The sequence below is a fragment of the Octopus sinensis genome, linkage group LG4 (genome assembly GCF_006345805.1).
Source record: "Octopus sinensis linkage group LG4, ASM634580v1, whole genome shotgun sequence".
NCBI classification, from domain to species: Eukaryota; Metazoa; Mollusca; class Cephalopoda; order Octopoda; family Octopodidae; genus Octopus; species Octopus sinensis.
The window spans coordinates 23,140,972-23,160,239 of record NC_043000.1 but is presented as its reverse complement, the minus strand read 5'-3'; the positions used below and the strand labels follow the sequence as shown (position 1 = coordinate 23,160,239).

Genomic DNA, 19,268 nt, shown 5'->3' with positions numbered 1-19,268 from the left:
TCTTGGATATACAAGATTATAGTTAAATACACGTATAAGTAGAGCAGGGAACGAGTTGATTAAATGAAAGGAATATAAATCCCCTATGTTATATTCATTGTACTAACTGTCATTATGACTCACTACTTTGTTATGCAGGAATGCGTCTATCTGACATGAAAACAAGGTTAAAAAGTAGAACTAGTTAAAAGTATAGGGGCGAGGAGTGGGGGATGTAGCAGCGTTTGAGATATCGCTTGTACCCCCTTTTATAACATAAAAAGAGAAGCTCCACTTTTTGTTATCAAATACTTCAGTATTGTTGAAGTATTAAACATTGTTTACTTTAGTCAATTGTGGTTGATACTCAAGTTCAATTTAGATATACTGATGTTTATCGAGAAAAGACAAAAAATTAGTTTGAGAAAATGCGAAACTATGGCGCCTATACCCTTCTCGAAGGTATCTTCAGAACAAAGAGCCGATCCAGCAATACAACATCTGCTTATATTAAAACATATCCCTTGCCTATAGCGTTTCCCTCAGACCCAAATTAGATATCGAATATAAAGAATTCATTTGATCTAAAAATCTATTTTTGTTCTCGTGACTCTAGTTTCGAGATAACCGGTTATAGACGCTAAATTGCATCATCAGTGAATCATTTTTACGAAAAAGCTAAAAGTCGATCTACAGCCTAGCAGTTATGCGTTAGACAGTTTTACTAAGAAGATCTAAGACCAATATTCTTTGGTAGTTACGGTGGCTAGAGTTGTTTCCATAACTACCAAAGATCATAATCACTTTACACTGCATACTCTATTTAATATGAAGTCCTCTCCCTTGCATTCATTATCAAGAATTGTCATTAACGGTAATATCTTTTCTCCTCATCATCACGAGTGAAATTTCAATTAATTGAAAAAGTTTTCTGCACTGGCTACATTAAGTTAGATTTAATTATATACAGATGTATCAAATTGCAAATTCTTTAGAAAAGCTTGAAGAATTAACTTTCTAAAATTGTATTTGTGCTGTGTAAAAAGTGAAAACAAGCTAAGGGGATAGGCAAAATCTGTAGGGCACTAGGCAAAAATCTTGCCATATCTAGATATTTAGAGTATGATTTCAAATTCTACTGAGGTTGATTTTTCTCTTTCATCCACCTGGAGTCAATAAAATTTAATTAGCCTGATTAAATTTTTCTCATTATTTGTGACTTTGTTCTAATCATCATTATTCTAAGTAAGTTTCATTCCTTTATGATTTGAGTTTAAATTCTTCTGATATCAACCTTATTTTTTATCAGTGAAACTAGAGTAGTATAATTTAGTATTAGTCACAGTAATATATTGTTTCCATTAATAGGCTGTTTGACCTTCTAATAATAAAATATTCTTGTGCATGAGAAAAAAATATTAGAAAGCTGTGTGGTTACTTTGTGTTTAATGTTGAACTCTCAATGTAAAACTTGCAACAACTGGTGGAATCTCACATATCTCTTTACTCTTTTACTTGTTTCAGTCATTTGACTGCGGCCATACTGGAGCATCACCTTTAGTCGAGCAAATCAACCCCAGGACTCATTCTTTGTAAGCCTAGTATTTATTCTATCAACCCATGCTAGCATGGAAAGCGGACGCTAAATGAAAATGATGATGATGAATGATCTCTTTTGCTGAACCGCTAAGTTACAGGGACGTAAACACAGACACACAGACATATATATACTCTTTTACTTGTTTCAGTCATTTGACTGTGGCCATGCTGGAGCACCGCCTTTAGTCGAGCAAATCGACCCCAGGACTTATTCTTGGTAAGCCTAGTACTTATTCTATTGGTCTCTTTTGCCGAACCGCTAAGTTATGGGGACGTAAACACACCACCATCGGTTGTCAAGCGATGTTGGGGGGACAAACACAGACACACAAATATATATATATATATGATGGACTTCTTTCAGTTTCCGTCTACCAAATCCACTCACAAGGCTTTGGTCGGCCTGGGGCTATAGTAGAAGACACTTGCCCAAGGTGCCATGTAGTGGGACTGAACCTGGAACCATGTGGTTGGTAAGCAAGCTACCTACCACACAGCCACTCCTGCACCAATTGTTCATTGATGGTGGAGAATTGGGAGACTGGTAGACAAAATACCTCCTGGTATAACTAATAGAGACAAAAGCAGTATTAATACCAAAACGTAGGAGGCGCAATGGCCTAGTGGTTAGGGCAGCGGACTCGCGGTCATAGGATCGCGGTTTCGATTCCCAGACTGGGCGTTGTGAGTGTTTATTGGGCGAAAACACCTAAGCTCTACAAGGCTCCGGCAGGGGATGGTGGTGATCCCTGCTGTACTCTTTCACCACAACTTTCTCTCACTCTTACTTCCTGTTTCTGTTGTACCTGTATTTCAAAGGGCCGGCCTTGTCACTCTCTGTGTCACGCTGAATATCCCCGAGAACTACGTTAAGGGTACACGTGTCTGTGGAGTGCTCAGCCACTTACACGTTAATTTCACGAGCAGGCTGTTCCGTTGATTCGGATCAACCGGAACCCTCGTCGTCGTAACCGACGGAGTGCTTCCTCCTAATACTAAAACGTAACCTTGATCTCCAACTGAATGTTGAAGTTGTGTTAAAACACAGAATACTGCATCATTTAGCTTGAGAAAATCTCTTCTAAGGACTTGTGGTACATAAAGGCAATCTTATGTAGTTGACAGATAATAATAATCTGCTATGGCTGCCAGAACTGACGATCATATGATTTCAACCTGCTATGGGTTCCTCAGTGGCAGATGTCCAGCAGCGTCATAACAGCTGAATCTTCTATCAGTGATTTATAAAATCTCAGTTTCTATTCAGGCACTGGTGTTGCAAATAGCCAGTGGGCATATTAAAAGATAATTAATAGCAAGAGAAGCAATATTAATGCCAAAAAGATAATCTTGATTGCCAACTTAACCCTTTAGTGTTCAGATTACTCTGTTAAATGTAATAATTTTTCACTCAAATTGTTTTGAATTAATCATACATTATCTTATAGCTTTGAGGTTTCAATGATGTGATTGTTTGTTTTTAGAATATCAATGTAGGTTAGGTGTGAGAGGCTAGATATCACCCGTTTGAATGTAAAACACGCAGAATATCTGGGCCAGATATGGCCGGTTTAAACACTAAAGGGTTAAAGTGGAGGTTGTGATAGAACACAGAATACTGCATTATACCTTCTGGTATGTCATAATGTCATTTTGGGTTCTGAGTTCAAATCTCACCAGCCTTTACTTTGCATCCATTTTGGAGATCATTCAAAATGAAATACCAGTAAAGTATTGGAGTTTATATACTCTACCCAAATATGTGACAGCTTGGTCATATTAGAAATCATTGTTGATGTTATGATTGGCTGGATGGTGGTGGATGGGATGGGGGAATAGGGAGGGCAAATAGTCAAAATAAGTATCTTAATCATCATCATCATTATCGTTTAACGTACGTTTTCCATGCTGGCACGGGTTGGATGGTTCAACTGGGGTCTGGGAAGCCAGGAGACTGCACCAGACTCCAGTCTGATATGGCAGTGTTTCTACAGCTGGATGCACTTCCCAACGCCAACCACTCCGTGAGTGTAGTGGGTGCTTTTTACATGCCAGGAGAGGCTGGCAGCGGTCACGATTGGTTGGTGCTATTTACGTGCCACCAGCACAGAAGCCAGACAAGGCAGCGCTGGCATCGGCCACATTCAGATGGTGCTTTTTACGTGCCACTGGCACAGGTATCACAACTACAATTTCCATTTGATATTTATTTGATGTTGATGTACTTGACTCAATAGGTCTCCTCAAGCACAGCAGGTCATCCCACGATCTGCAGTGCTTACTTGTTGTGAGTCATCTGCTGTGAGTCATCTGTTGTGAGTCATCTGTTGTGAGTAGTCATCTGTTGTGAGTCATCTGTTGTGAGTAGTTCTGTTGTGAGTAGTCATCTGTTGTAAGTAATCATCTGTTGTGAGTAGTCATCTGTTGTGAGTCAACTGTTGTGAGTAGTCATCTTTTGTGAATAGTCATCTGTTGGAAGTCTTCTGTTGTGAGTCATCTGTTGTGAGTCCCCTGTTGTTGTTAGTCCTCTGTTGTGAGTCATCTGTTGTGAGTTGATAAAAATCAAATGGAATTGTAATTGTGATACCCGGTCACTTTATATTCTGAGTTGAAATCCTGCTAAGTCGACTTTGTCTTTCACCCTTTTGAAATGACCATTTCAATGTCTATTCTTCCATGTTTGCCTTAGTCAGATAATACTACATAAGGGGCTGAGTTTTCTACAGCTGGATGCCCTTCCAGACACCAACATTCAATTGTTTTCAAATAATACCTATTTCTTTACTACCCACAAGGGGCTAAACACAGAGAGGACAAACAAGGACAGATAAACGGATTAAGTCGATTATATCAAGCCCAGTGTGTAACTGGTACTCATTTAATTGACCCCGGAAAGATGAAAGGCAAAGTCGACCTTGGCGGAATTTGAACTCAGAACGTAAGGGAAGACGAAATACCACTAAGCATTTTTCCCAGCATGCTAATGATTCTGCCAGCTCATCGCCTTCAAATAATACCTCCTAATGTACTGAACAATGAACAACTCAGACACGGTTACATAGAGAGCTGGAAACAACTTACAGTATCTGAATGAGCTTTTTGTTTACAAAGATCACAAAAAATATGTCCAGACACATAAACAGGAATATGACACTATCTGCATGAACGGGTTTTTATTTACATCCAGTGAACACATATGAACATGAGGGGAAATACAGACACTCTGACACAAACCCTTATACATCCTCGTGGCCTATGCCAGGGGTGTAACCAGCCCACTTATGCATATCTTTCCTTCATTGGACACTAAGCTCTGCTTGTGAAGACCTGTTGAGGCAAGTGAAATCAAAATCAAATTCGATGACTGGATCCGTGCTAGTGGAGTGCTAAGGGCACCATCCAAGCATGATCATTGCCAGAGCAGCAAACTGCTGGTGGCACGCAAAAAGCACCATTCGAGCGTGAGCATTGCCAGAGCAGCAAACTGGCTTCTGTGCCGGTGGCACATAAAAAGCACCATTCGAGCGTGATCATTACCAGCGTTGCCTTACTGGCACTTGTGCCGGTGGCATGTGAAAAAACCATTTGAGTGAGGTCGTTGCCCGCTGGACTGGCTCCTGTGCAGGAGGCATGTAAAAAACACCATTTGAGTGTGGCCATTGCCAGTACCGCTGGTGGAACATAAAAGCACCCACTACACTCTTGGGAGTGGTTGGCATTAGGAAGGGCATCCAGCTGTAGAAACTCTGCCAGATGAGATTGGAGCCTGGAGCAGCCTTCTGTTTCACCAGTCCTCAGTCAAATTGTCCAACTCATGCCAGCATGGAAAGCGGACATTAAACGATGATGATGATGATGATGATATATACCATTAAAACAAAATATCAGTCAAGTCCTGAGTTTCATTAAATCAACAGCTCTCCTCTCTTAACATTTGTTGCTGTGCCTCAGTAAGAAATTATTATTTTTTATTATTATTATTATTAATAATAAGCTGTCAAGCTGGCAAAATTGTTAGCATGAGGCAGAAAATGCTTACTGGCATTTCTTTTAACTCTTTCTGTTCTGAGTTCAAATACTGTCACGGTCAACTGTGTCACTTTGGCAGTTGATAAAATAAAGTACCTGTTAAGTACTGAGGATGATGATGATCATCATCAGCACCATCACCACCAGCATCATCATCATTTTAATGTCTTCTATTTTTGTATGGGTTGAATAGAATTTACTGAGGTAGATTGTCTGTGGCTGGATGCCCTTCCTGTTTCAATGTCCATCTTTTTTCAAGCAAGGCAATATTTTCCCATGGCCAGACATGCTTCCACAGAATACTGGAAATGAATGACACTGCTTGTTTGACAGTGACACTCATTTACAAATGTCATGATATCAAGACAAGGACACACATACACATATACAATGGGCTTCTTTCAGTTTCTGCTTGCCATGTCCATTCTGGGGCTAGAGAAAGATGCTTACCTAAAGAGACACACAGTAGGACTGAACCCCAAATCATGTGATTCAAAAGAAAACTTCTTAACCACACAGCCACGTCTGCAGAGACACATAAATTATAAGAAAAAATTGAAAGGAGAAAGAAGACTTTTTTTTTACAAAATAGGAGCAACTTTATTTGCTTATACTGTTTTATTCATAGTAATTTTACTGGCTGGCCATTCCTAAGCCATACTTTGATAGCTAAGCACCTTGTACTTGGGTTCCTGTTATCATTAACTGCATAGATGAGCCAGTTTGAAACATCTCACCAAATCTCTCGGATACAAACGAAACCAGCAATGATCCTAAGATGAAGTGTGACAATAAAATACTAAATACTACTTTGACATCTTGCATTACAGAATATTTTCAGAGAAAGGGTAAGAGTGAGGATGTTTATTTTGCAATTTATGAAGGTCATGCTATCTGTTTTATAACTTGTACCCAAAGAAATTTCAAGATCATCAGTCACTTTTCTAAGATGATTGTGATGTTAAAACTGGAAGGGTATTACCTGGTTCCTGCTTTAAATAATTTATCATAATCCATTAAGTTACCTTCTCTTCAGAGCTATTTCTTCAGGTGTGTAACAGATGCTTGGTTCTGTCGCTGCAGTAATAGAAAGTCTCTGATTAAATTCAGAGACTTCTATTCCGTTATTTTTGATAATTGTGATACAGTTGACAAAATTTACATTAAGGCACATTTGCTCATAACGGAAATCCCAGTCATGGTGGAAAAATCCATATCATTGCAAAGGCATAATTTGAGAAAGAACCAGATCTAATATCATGGTTAATTATTGTGGTCCAATGTATAGGGTACCATAGCATATAATTATAAACAGCCAGTCTATTTCACAAGATAATAATGGAATTAGTAATAATGAAACATTGTGAAGATGACAGTTTAGTAGGAATAACCACAATCTTAATATTTTGGCAGACAATCAGTTCCAAAATGAGAGTTGCACTTAAATGATATATTTTTTGAAACTAAGATTTGGACAGAATAAAGGTTTCCCAGCTAATTAATTATTTCAGAATCGGAAACAACTGCTTCAGGAATGTATGGTGCTGGAAATTTCAGTGTAGCAAATCTGAAATATAAAATTGGATACTTGATGTAAAATTCAAAGACCACTTTCTTCAGTGGGGAAGAGAGTATATAGTATAACACATCTAATATAACAAAATAACATGATATAATAATATAATAACATGATATAATATAATAATAATAATATAATAACATTATTTTTTTATGTGCCCTTTTCAATTCTAGCCAGGCTCATGGGCCCAGTTTCCTGGTTTCTGTGGCGTATGTGTTCCCCCCAGCTGGACAGAACGCCAGTCCATCGCAGCGTTACTCAAGAAACAGGAAGAAAGAGTGAGAAAAAGTTGGTGTGAAAGAGTACAACAGGTGTCGCCACCACCCCCTGCTGGAGCCTTGTGGAGCTTTATGTGTTTTCGCACAATAACACATACAATGCCCGGTCTCAGAATCGAAACCGCGATCCTCCGACCGCGAGTCCGCTGCCCTAACCACTGGGCCATTGTGCCTCCAATATAATAACATAATATAATAAAATATGTTATAGCACATCTAATATAACAAAATAACATGATAATGAGTAAAAAGGGATTATCTGGGATTTGTCAGTTGTTTTAGTGCGTACCAGTGCTATGTAAAAATCACCTGTGTCGGTGTCATATAAAAAGCACCTGTGCTGGTGCCACGTAAAAAGCACCCAATATACTCTGGAAAGTGGTTAGTGCTAGGAAGGGCATCCAACTGTAGAAAACATGCCAAAACTAACAACTGAAGCCTGGTGCAGCTCTCTGGCTTCCCAGCTCCTGTCAAACTGTCCAACTTGTGTCAGCATGGAAAATGGATGTTGAATGATGATGATGATGATGATGATGATGTGGGTGGGGGTAGAGCAAGAGAACCAAGGGTGGCAGGGTGGGTAATGTAGGCTCATGGGAGTGTGAAAGAGTGCAGACAGTAGAGTTGAGGATAGAAGTGTGGGAAATGGTGGGACTTAGTTTGGTTCAGAGAATGTAAGGAGAAATAGTGAGACTTGGTTTGGTTTGGAAAATGTAAGGAGAAATAGGAGTGGTTTATGGAGCAAGAAGCAAAAATAAAATAATAATTGCAAAATAGATAATTGTATTGATATGTTAACACTATAAAGCTCTCTAGGTATAATAGAATTAATCAAAATAAAGATGGGTGTGGCAATGGATGTTTTTATCAAAATCTAGGTCTACAGGAAGTTGTGAATTCAGATTGTTGATGGAACGCTTTATTAACCAGTTTATGGCAGTGATTCATTCAGTTGCCTGCACATGACAACGGCAATCGCGCTGATTAAGGTCAGCACTCAATGTGAGATAATGTTTGGCACATATTTATGTCAACCGCTTTGGTGCAAGTACTGTTTATTTACCTAAACTGTATCCCCATGCAGGACACTCATGCAATATCATTCCTGAATAAGATCACTTGACAGCACAAGTCAGATCAACTTCATGCATTTACAATCATGTGAATTCAAAAATTGACTTCAGTGTGGTAGAGATCAAAAGAAGGTACAACACTCAGTGGCATATCACATCGTGAACAATGGTATCTGGTTTCTTACATTTTCCTTTACTTTACATACTGTGCATCTCTTTGAAGCATTTGTCTTCTTGGTGGTGGTGGGAAACAGTTATGGGAAATGTCCATATCCCTTCAACATGCAGTAAGGAGAGAGACTGACAATGCATTGTGGATAATATGCAGATGTTTTTCTTGTCATGCCACACTAGAGTGAGAATGCTACTATCGTGCATCAGTATACTGTTTCCTCCTTTCAAAGTTTTATTTTGAGATGATTGGGTAGCATGTTTTTCCTGTGTCCTCACAGTCCCACAGGCATTATTCCTCCTCGCCTGCAGTTGCAAGAAGAGGTCTGGACTGGAAAACCAGTTGTCCGTATAAATATTGTAGCCTTTGTCAAACCAGTTTTCATTCAGCGACAATACATCAGTTGATGCTAGAGTAGATGCTGGAAGCTCCAGTCTGTCCTGACCAGTGTAGAATTTGTAATTCCATGTGTACCCACAGGCTCTGCCAGTTGATTGGCATACTCTATAAATCTTGACTTCAAAGTGGGCATGCTTAGTCATGTTGTATTGTTTGAATCGGAGCTTTTCCTTGAATTTCCACAAATTCTCATCCATGCAAATGTCCTGTGTGGGGACATACACTGTTCTGAAATTTTCAGCCACTTTGTCAATGATAAGATTATTTTGTGCAGTGTGTCATCCTGGTTTGCTTGAGTTGAAATATAGATTTCAAAGAAGTGCCAAAAATTGATCATGTGGCATTGTTTCTGGAAATAAAGGTGTCAATGTGGCTGGATCCTAATTCCAATATGATACCAGGGTCAGTTTCTTCACAATGCCCATCAGAATCAGCAGGGCAAGCACAACTTTGATTTCGTCCCTTGTGGTTGGAAACTAATCACCACCATGCCCAGGTATGACATGCTGGGGATGGTTTCCAACATAGTCATTTGTTTCGTCCGCTATATACTGGAATATTTCATCCATTAAAAACTCATGGAAGATTTCCAATGGTGAGCTTCCATGTTCAAGGTTTGCCTTTATGCCAAGCATACCAGTAAACCCATGCCATCCGACAAAATTATCTCTCAGTCACCGCATGGTATTCTGTTGTCCAGGACCATTCACTGCTGCCTGCCTGTACCTTTGATTAACTGGAATATCATCATCGCTGAGTCTGAACTAGGAAAATACTCACTCTCTGAGTCATCATCCAGACTGGAAGAAACAACTGGTGAGGTGGTGGAGCCTTGTGTAGCTTGGTGTGATGACTGTAAATTCGACAAAACAGGACACAATGACAAAGTTAACGGAGCCAGAGTGATAGGACATGATGACTGTAAATTTGATAAAACAGGATACGATGATGAAGTTGACAGGTCTGGAGTGGCAGGACATGACAAAGAAGCCAAGCCAATCAGTTTCCAGTCACTAGGAAAAACATGGGTAGAGAGTGAAATTTCATGGAGGTGTGATTCTAGAAGAAAAAGACTGGATAAAAACTCAAGGATTGCACTGGACCAATGAAATTTATGTTGTTGTGAAGTGAGCTTCTTAAGCAGACAGCCATACCCGGACTCATCTGAGGGTGAGGAAGAGAGAAATTAATGAACTGAGTGATGTCAGGAGGAAATATAGAGACTGTTGTGACAGTGTTAGAAGATGTAAAGAGAAAATACAGTGAGCCAAGAGTTGTAAAGTGTTGGTGGCTGAAGGCTCGTCTATCAGATTTATGGTGTCAATAACATCAGTGAGAGCATATGGCTTAGGGGTTGGGGTATTTGGACCATAATCATAAGGTTGTGAGTTTGATATCCAGTGACACATTGTGTTTTGTCTTGTCTTGAGACAGCATTCACCCGGGGTGGGTTGAGCTGGTTTCATTCATCCTCAATGCTGCATCTCTCACAAACGCCGATCAGACCTGGTGATTTGAGTCTAATGACCACGTGATCTCCAACCGCTTCTTATTCCAGCGGCGAACGCCGTAGATATGGGGGCCTAGGTTGGGTTCCAGATCAGCCTTGACTGTCATCAGTCAGGTCTTTCGTTGTCCACCACATCGCTTTCGCCAACCCTAAAGGGGAGCTGGGGCAATCGCTTCGTAGATGAATTCTCCTGACACATTGTGTGCTTGAGCAAGACACTTTATTTCATGTTGCTCCAGCCTACTCAGCTGGCAAAAATGGGTTATGCCCATAATTCAAAGGGCCAGCCTTGTTATATTCTATGTCATGCTGAATCTCTCTGAGGACTATGCTAAAGGTACACATATCTGTGGAATGCTTAGCTATTTGCATGTTAATTTCAGGAGCAGGCTGTTCTTATTGATCGGATCAACTGGAATTCCCATCATTGTAAGTGTGTGTCAGTTAATTATAACCATTTTTTAAGACAAAAAAATTACAACAAACCTTTCACTAATTTCATCAGCTTCCTCTTTTAGCTGTTCTGAATCAACCTCATCATGTTGAATTTCTTCTAAGCTGAAATATGTATGAAAAATTAAACAATTTTTGAAAAAAACAGAAAAAGTATAGAACAACGACAACAACACACATCAGGAAATCTATAAAAAAACACGCAATATCTATATTTACACATACAAATATAACCGTATATTGGAAATGGTCCACCTAACCATTAGCGGGTCAATGGGTCATTTTTAAAGGTTTCATCTCATTGTAGTATATCAAGAAAAAGTCAATTCTTTCAAGGCTGTTAACCCAAAGTGGACATAGTCAGAAGTGCATGGAATAAGAAAAAATGAAAGTAGCTCCACTAGAAATGGAATCAGAATTTATTGCATATTACAAAGGTGCAGAAGTGGCTGTGTCATTTGCTTCAGAACGTCATGGTCTCAGGTTCAATCCTACTGTAAGGGACCCTGGACAACTGTCTTCTACTATAGTCAAGGACCAACTAAAGCCTTGTGAGCGGATCTGATAGGTGGAAACTGAAAGAATGTGTGTGTGTGTGTGTTTAAATATATCTGTTGCAGGTAAGTTGGGACATATAATCCAAGCATTTACCGCATGAAACACTTCTATAGGTAGCAACTATTAGAAAGGTGGAAGTTTCATGAAGCTACATCTTCAATAAACAGAAAATCCACAAATTAGCCACAGAATGGAGTTAGCAATATTCTTTTAATGCATTATTTACAATTGTTTCGCCAAATCACATTTTAACCAATCTTGCATCATGCTCATTAACATGTCAGCAATTATTGATTTAGTTCTATGCACAGTGCAAGTGATCTTTCTCACTGCATATGAGAATTAATTCATCAAAACATATGTATATGTCTATGTGTGTGTATTTGTGTCTTCTTGTCTTGATATCTTGTGATGGTTGTGAGTATCACCTTCATACAAGCAGAAATATATTAACTTTACTTCGAAACAGGTGAAAGTTGACAGGAAGGGCATCTGTCCATAGAAAATCTGCTTCAATAAATTCTGCTTAACCTCTGAAAGTATGGAAAAGTGGACGCTAAAATGATGACAAGGATGATGATGTTGATCCACAATGTTGCATCTCCTATGGGTAAAATTTCAGGGTTTAATACATTTCGGCATTGCCTCTTTGGCGCTGCCTATCTGGAGTCGCTGATTTGACACTGACCCATTTGACATCAAATGTTTTAATGCTTCTCTTGTTTTGCTTCTCGTGTGTGTGTGTTTGGTTTTAATGTTCCTCTTGTTATCTCCCTATCTCACACTCTCTTTCTGTTTATATGCATGTGTGTGTGTGTATTTGGTTCCTGTGCATAAAGAGACTGAATGTCCAGTAAGTCATGCCAAACCACCAGCATCTGAACAGCTGTGTCCAATCAGCTCATTCTGAAATTATCAAATACAACAACAGCAAATACAGAGCCACAATGTTAAAAGCATTTTTTTCCCAATACCTTATTAGTAACAACAAAGAGACTTAGTAAAACATCGAAGCAGATGAAAGCAGCATAAATGTATTATTATTATTTTTTGGGAGGTTAAAATATATTTAAAGACAGCAAAAATATCATCATTATCACCAGTGGTGGACTGGCCAGGTTGCCAGCTTGCCTGATGGTAAGTGGGCCCCTGCACCATTAGAATCCATATACAGGGGCCCGTGTTAGTATCTAAGGGGCCCATCTCCTCAAGTTTGGGAATTTTTTATTCACTCCAGGAAGAATGCATTATTTCAGTGTAGCTGTGCTTGTAGATAGTTGGAAATACTTTTAACAAAAAAAAATTAAAAATTAAACGATAGCATTGTAGTTGCGGGTAGGTCCCCTCGTAGTTGTGGGAGGGCCCCCCTTGTAGTTGTGGGCGGGCCCCCTTGTAGTTGCGGGTGGGCCCCCTTGTAGTTGCGGGTGAGCCCCCTTGTGGTTACAGGCGGGCCCTCTTGTAATTGCGGGTGGGCCCCTTTGTAGTTGCAGGCGAACCCCCTTAGTCTCCAGGCAACCAATATTTTTAGACCCAGTCCGCCACTGATTATCTCCAACAGTTAACATATGTCATCAATGATGGCACAGGTTAGACTAGTAGTGCTCAACTGGGGTCTATATAAAACTTTTGGGGGTCTGCACAAGCAAAATAGTAAATTGAGGATTGACAGGAGTATTTTAAGGGTCCATGAAAAGGGAATTTTGCTTTTGATGTATTTATTGCAAGAAACAGTCAGGTTTCTTTCTCTAATGTTTGTCATAGTTTAACAGGTTTCTGGCAACTGAAACATGTTTTCTCAGAGAATACTATTGCAAACCATTACAAGTGAATGGATGAAAAATGAAATAAGAATTTTGAAAGAAGTATCTATCAAACTAGTTTTAAATCATTGAAGAGCTATGGGAGTTCATTAGAATAAAATGCTAATCAAAGGAGTCCATAGGTAAAAAAAAATGAGTAATGGGTAAAGGCTCCCTTTGGTTGTGAATGACCATGGGATTGCACCTAGAAAGTTCCCCTCTGAGGCACAAGTCTGGGCAAAGTTGCCCATGCATACCATCTTCCCCACTCCATGCCTCTGATGTTAACGAAGGGAAACTCAAAGGCCGATACAGCTTGGCACCAGTGATTTCGCAACTCATTTCTACAGATGAGTGAACTGGTGCAACATGAAATAAAGTGTCTTGTTCAAGAATACAACACACAGCCTGATCTAAGAATTGAACTCACAACCTCATGATTGTCAGCCCACTGAGCCATGTGCCTTCATGAACTAAAAAAGTAATACAATATAAAAGCAACAAGAAAAGTAGGAGTGGCTGTGTGGTAAGTAGCCTGCTTACCAACCACATGGTTCTGGGTTCAGTCCCACTGCGTGGCACCTTGGGCTGACCAAAGCCTTGTGATTGGATTTGGTAGACAGAAACTGAGAGAAGCCGTCGTATATATATGTATGTGTGTCTGTGTTTGTCCCCCCAACATCGCTTGACAACCGATGGTGGTGTGTTTACATCCCCATAACTTAGGGGTTCAGCAAAAGAGACCGATAGAATAAGTACTGGGCTTACAAAGAATAAGTCCTGGGGTTGACTTGCACGACTAAAAGCAGTGCTCCAGCATGGCCACAGTAAAATAAAAGCAACAAGAAAAGTGAAATACCTAAGGTGCTAATCACTGATATGAAGCATAATATGGTTTGTGGTAGTCTTAGTCAAGTGTTTGAGGGCAACTTTTAACAGAGATACATCATGAAGACCCTCACCCCAGAAATAAATATTGTATTTATTCAATGAATGTCCAGTACATTGGGATCTTCACATTTCGTACCTAAAAATCACTCATATAATTTATCCTCCCTTTTTGCTTTAACCCTTTAGTATTTAAACCAGCCATATCCAGCCAAAATAGTTAATCTGTTTTATGTTCAAACTGACCAGATCCAGGCTCTCACACCTACCCTACAATGTTATTCTACATTAAGAAATTACACCATCAAGCTCTTGAAGATACGAGATAATGCATGATTAACTCAGTGCTTCTAAGGTGGCACCAGCACACGTGAAGTTAGTTTTGACATGATTTTTACAGCTGGATGCCCTTCAAAACACCAGCCACATTACAGTGTGGATTGGATACTTTTAACGTGGCACCAGCACTGGCAGGGTAACCAAGTAATTCACAAGACAAGGAATTATGAGAGGGGCAGGGCATCTGAGGAGGGGGAACTTGTGTCAGAGGAAGAAAGGTTAGAGTGTGACAAAGAGACAGAAGGATAGAAGCAGGTGCCTTGCAACAACAGAGGGGAAGGGCTGTACGTATTTAAAATATATCGATACGTTTAAACCTATATTTGAATTAGTGTTACATTATTTAATGTAGAAAGCATTGCAAAGCAAAACAGAATTATTTATAAAGAGAGGGTAAAAATATATTAGCAAATGACAAAAATATTTTTATATTAGCCACAATAAAAGAGACAACTACAGACATATTTTGATCTTATTATGGCCTCATCATCAAAGAACAGATTTCACCATACTTGCTGATGATCAAAAAATCACTAAGTGTATGTACAAGGTATTGGTCTTATTTGTATATATATATATATATATATATACACACTCTCGGAGTGTTGCCAGCCTCCTCTGGCTCCTGTGCCAGTGGCACATAAAAAGCACCCACTACACTCATGAAGTGGTTGGCGTTAGGAAGTGCATCCAGCTGTAGAAACACTGCCAGATCTGACTGGCCTGGTGCAGCCTTTGGGCTCCCCAGACCCCAGTTGAACCGTCCAACCCATGCTAGCATGGAAAGCGGACGTTAAACGATGATGATGATGATGATGATATATATATAGAATACACACACACACACCTTGTCATCATCATCATTGTTTAAACTTCTGTTTTCCATGCTAGCATGGGTTGGATGGTTCAACCGTGTCTGGGAAGCCAGGAGGCTGCACCCGGCTCCAGTCTGATCTGGCAGTGTTTCTACATCTGGATGCACTTCCTAACGCCAACCACTTCATGAGTGTAGTGGGTGCTTTTTATGTGCCACTGGCACAGGAGCCAGAGGAGGCTGGCAACAGCCATGATTGGTAGGTGCTTTTTACATGCCACTGGCAGATTCCTTCCTCATTAGTCTGACAAATACAGAAAAGACTATCCTTTACTGATAAGGTCTTAATAAGGCAGAAATATGTTCAGAGTTGCCTCCAATGCTTCTTGAAAAAAAAAAAAATAATGTATTATTGAGCCACATTTAGTTCTGCTGTAGAATAATATTGAGATTAGATTCTCAAATGTTATTATGTAAATTTGATTACGCTGCATTTATAGTTTCTGAAACATCTGGAAACTTTAAGCGTAACATTGAAAGCCTGTTGACGTTGACCATTTATGCCAGTGGCTGTTAGTTATATCTTATATAGGAAACTTGAGCAATGAATCATACACACACACATATTGGTTGTCAACTTGTAGACAAGTATGATCATCACTGACATATTATCTTTTCGTAGATGTTAAAGACAATGGCTGTCAGCAATGCTTATGCTGAAATTTAAAACCAATAACAAAAAAAAAAATAAATGCTCGCTTTTAAAGCCTAGCCAGGCTTATGGGCCTGGTTTCCCCAGTTTCAATGGCGTATGTGTTCCCCAGCTGGACGGGATGCCAGTCCATCGCAGTGTTACTCATTTTTGCCAGCTGAGTGGACTGGAGCAATGTGAAATGAAGTGTTTTGCTCAAGCACACAATGCGTCGCCCGGTCCAGGAATCGAAACCACAATCTTACGATCATGACTCTGACACCCTAACCACTAAGCCATGCACCTCCACAAAACCAATAACAGCTTGCATAATATTGATAAGACTCACATTCAAAACCAAATCATCCAGAAACAAGCCAGAGCAAGATCTCTGGTTTCAAAATGAGGCAGGAGGAAGGTTTATCTCAGAAATCCTTTCTCCTAGAGAGAAGTCTAAACAAAGACTAGGGGCCTCTCACTCTCAGCTGTTGGATAGCTGCATTCTTTACTGAGTTCACCTGTCCTTTGACAGATTTTTCCTTTCATCCTGCAGCATATCCAATGAAAATCTTCCTCCTTATCAAGGAGGATTGGTTTAGTCTTTGACAGCCCAATCATGCAAAAGTTTGTACTGGGTTACATTATACCTATTTCTTTATTACCCACAAGGGGCTAAACACAGAGAGGAAAAACAAGGACAGACAAACGGATTAAGCTGATTATATCGACCCCAGTGCGTAACTGGTACTTATTTAATCAACCCCGAAAGGCTGAAAGGTAATTTGAACTCAGAACGTAGCGGCAGATGAAATACTGGTAAGCATTTCGCCTGACGTGCTAACGATTCTGCCAGCTCGCCGCCCTTCTGGGTTACATTATACCAATAACACTAACAGTGACCACACACACACACACACACATAGTAACTTTAATAACCAACTGTGATATTCACATCAGTGTTAGCAACAAACCGATCAGCATATTAGTTATTGACAGTATTAACAAAACCGTTTGGAGCTGTATTAGGCATTGCCCACGACTATGTATGGCATCATCTGTATTCAATGACTCTTTAGACATACCAAAGAATTACTGAATGACGATAATTGACCATACATAACAGCATTAATTAAAAGATGTCTCCATATAATAGAGAGAGGTCAGTGAGCATGAACGTGTATGATAATATTCAAACCTGTCTTCATAGAATTTAGCTTTTAAATGTTTATGGATTTTCTTGCTTTTGACTTTTGGTAACCTACAAAATAATTCCTTTCACAAATTAGTCAATTGTGGGTAATAATAATAATAATATCATCATCATCATCATCATCACTGCTGTCGCCACCGCCACCACCATCATCATCGTTGTTTAATGTATATTTTTATTTTCCCATATTCGCATGGTTCAAACACAATTTGTTAAGGCAGATTTTCTATGGGTGGATATCATTCCTGTTGCTAACCCCAACTTGTTTCCAAGTAAGGAAATATTTTCCCCATGACCAGAGACCAGACGTATTTTCTCAGAACACTAGAAATGAAGGACACCATTTGTATGCTGATTACACTAATTTATAATTACCACATAATATCAGGATAATGAGACAGTAACACACACACACTATAGGCTTCTTTCAGTATCCATCTACCAAATCTACTCACAAGGCTTTGTTCAACCCAGGGCTGCAGTAGAATACATTTGCCCAAGGTGGGATTGAACCTAAAACCATGTGGTTGGGATGCAAACCTCTTACCACACAGCCACAGCCAATATGCAGTAAATTATTATCCATATCCAATATTATGGAGTATTATTGTGCAGAACATTGACATGAGATTGATTAAGAAGGAAAAAAGGACTTTGCAACTTTTATTATGCCCTGTCATCTGCTTAACATGCTAAATAATGAGGTGCTGGCACAGATGTGTGGGTATGAAGCTGGCTTTCCAACCATGTATTCTTAGGTTCAGTTCCACTGCATGGCACCTTGGGCAAGTTACTTCTACTATAGCTCCAGACTGTCCAAAGCCTTATGAGTGAATCTGGTAAATGGAAACTGAATGAAGCCCCCATGCCAGTGGCATGTAAAAAGTATCATCTGAAAGTGGTTGATGCCGGTGCCCCCTTACTAGCTCCCATGCCGGTGGTACATAAAAGGCACCATCCGAATGTTGTCGATGCCAGTGCCTCCTGAATGGCTCCCATGCTGGTGGCACGTAAAAAGTATCATCCGAACGTGATTGATGGCAGTGCCCCCTGGCTGGCTCTCATGCCAGTGACATATAAAAAGCACACACTACACTCTTGGAGTGGTTGGCATTAGGAAGGGCTTCCAGCTGTAGAAACTTGGCCTGATCAGATTGGAGCCTGGTGCAGTCTCCTGGCTTGCCAGTCTCCAGTCAAACCATCCAATCCATGCCAGCATGGAAAGTGGATGTTAAATGATGATGATGATGATATGTGTGTGTGTGTGTCAGTGTGTACATTTCTCTTGACATCGTGTGATGGTTGTAAACGAGCATCATCGTCATGCAAACGATATTATTAGTTTCCAGTCTTCTGTGAAAAATATGTCTGGCCATGGGGAAATATTACCTTGCTTGGAAACAGATGAGTGTTGATGACAGGAAGGGCATCCAACTGTAGAAAATCTGCCTGAACAAATTCTATCTGGCTCATGCAAGCATGGAAAAGTAGATTTTAAAATGATGATGATGATGAAAAAATATAGTTAGGAATTGTATATGGCATGGCCAGTGTAAACTGTGGGCACATCAAAGGTGTAGTGGAATCAAAGAAAGGGTGACAGAAAACATAGTCTCTAAAGTAGCAGATACACAATGCAGTAAGCAGTATGACCAATTATATGTGAAATAGATTCTCTTAAATGCCCAAATAACTTTGAAAAAGGAGTGCACAACTTCTGTTACCCAAGGTGATCTAAATAGCATTGGTGGGAATACTCTTAGTAAGAGGAGTAAGAATATACTTAACCTAACCACTAGGTACATGACCAAATGGTTAGGATATTAGCCTCATGATTATAAGGTTATTGGTTCAATTCCTGAGCAGCAAATTGTACCATTTATTTATTTATTCATTCA

The 19,268-nt window shown here is 39.7% G+C and overlaps 1 protein-coding gene across 1 annotated transcript in view; it reads right to left on the bottom strand.

Annotated features, from left to right (window-relative positions):
- Nucleotides 1-6,181: 6,181 nt before the first annotated feature.
- Nucleotides 6,182-19,268, bottom strand: part of LOC115210407 (inhibitor of nuclear factor kappa-B kinase subunit epsilon) — a 90,537-nt gene continuing 77,450 nt past the window's right edge. Inside the window, exons 19-22 of the mRNA XM_036501907.1 lie at nt 17,356-17,418; nt 11,105-11,176; nt 7,024-7,174; nt 6,182-6,982 (exon numbers count right to left, since the gene is read on the bottom strand). Of these exons, the coding sequence (XP_036357800.1) occupies nt 7,102-7,174; nt 11,105-11,176; nt 17,356-17,418 (208 nt within the window). The 3' untranslated portion in view covers nt 6,182-6,982; nt 7,024-7,101. The remainder of the gene's footprint in view (nt 6,983-7,023; nt 7,175-11,104; nt 11,177-17,355; nt 17,419-19,268) is intronic.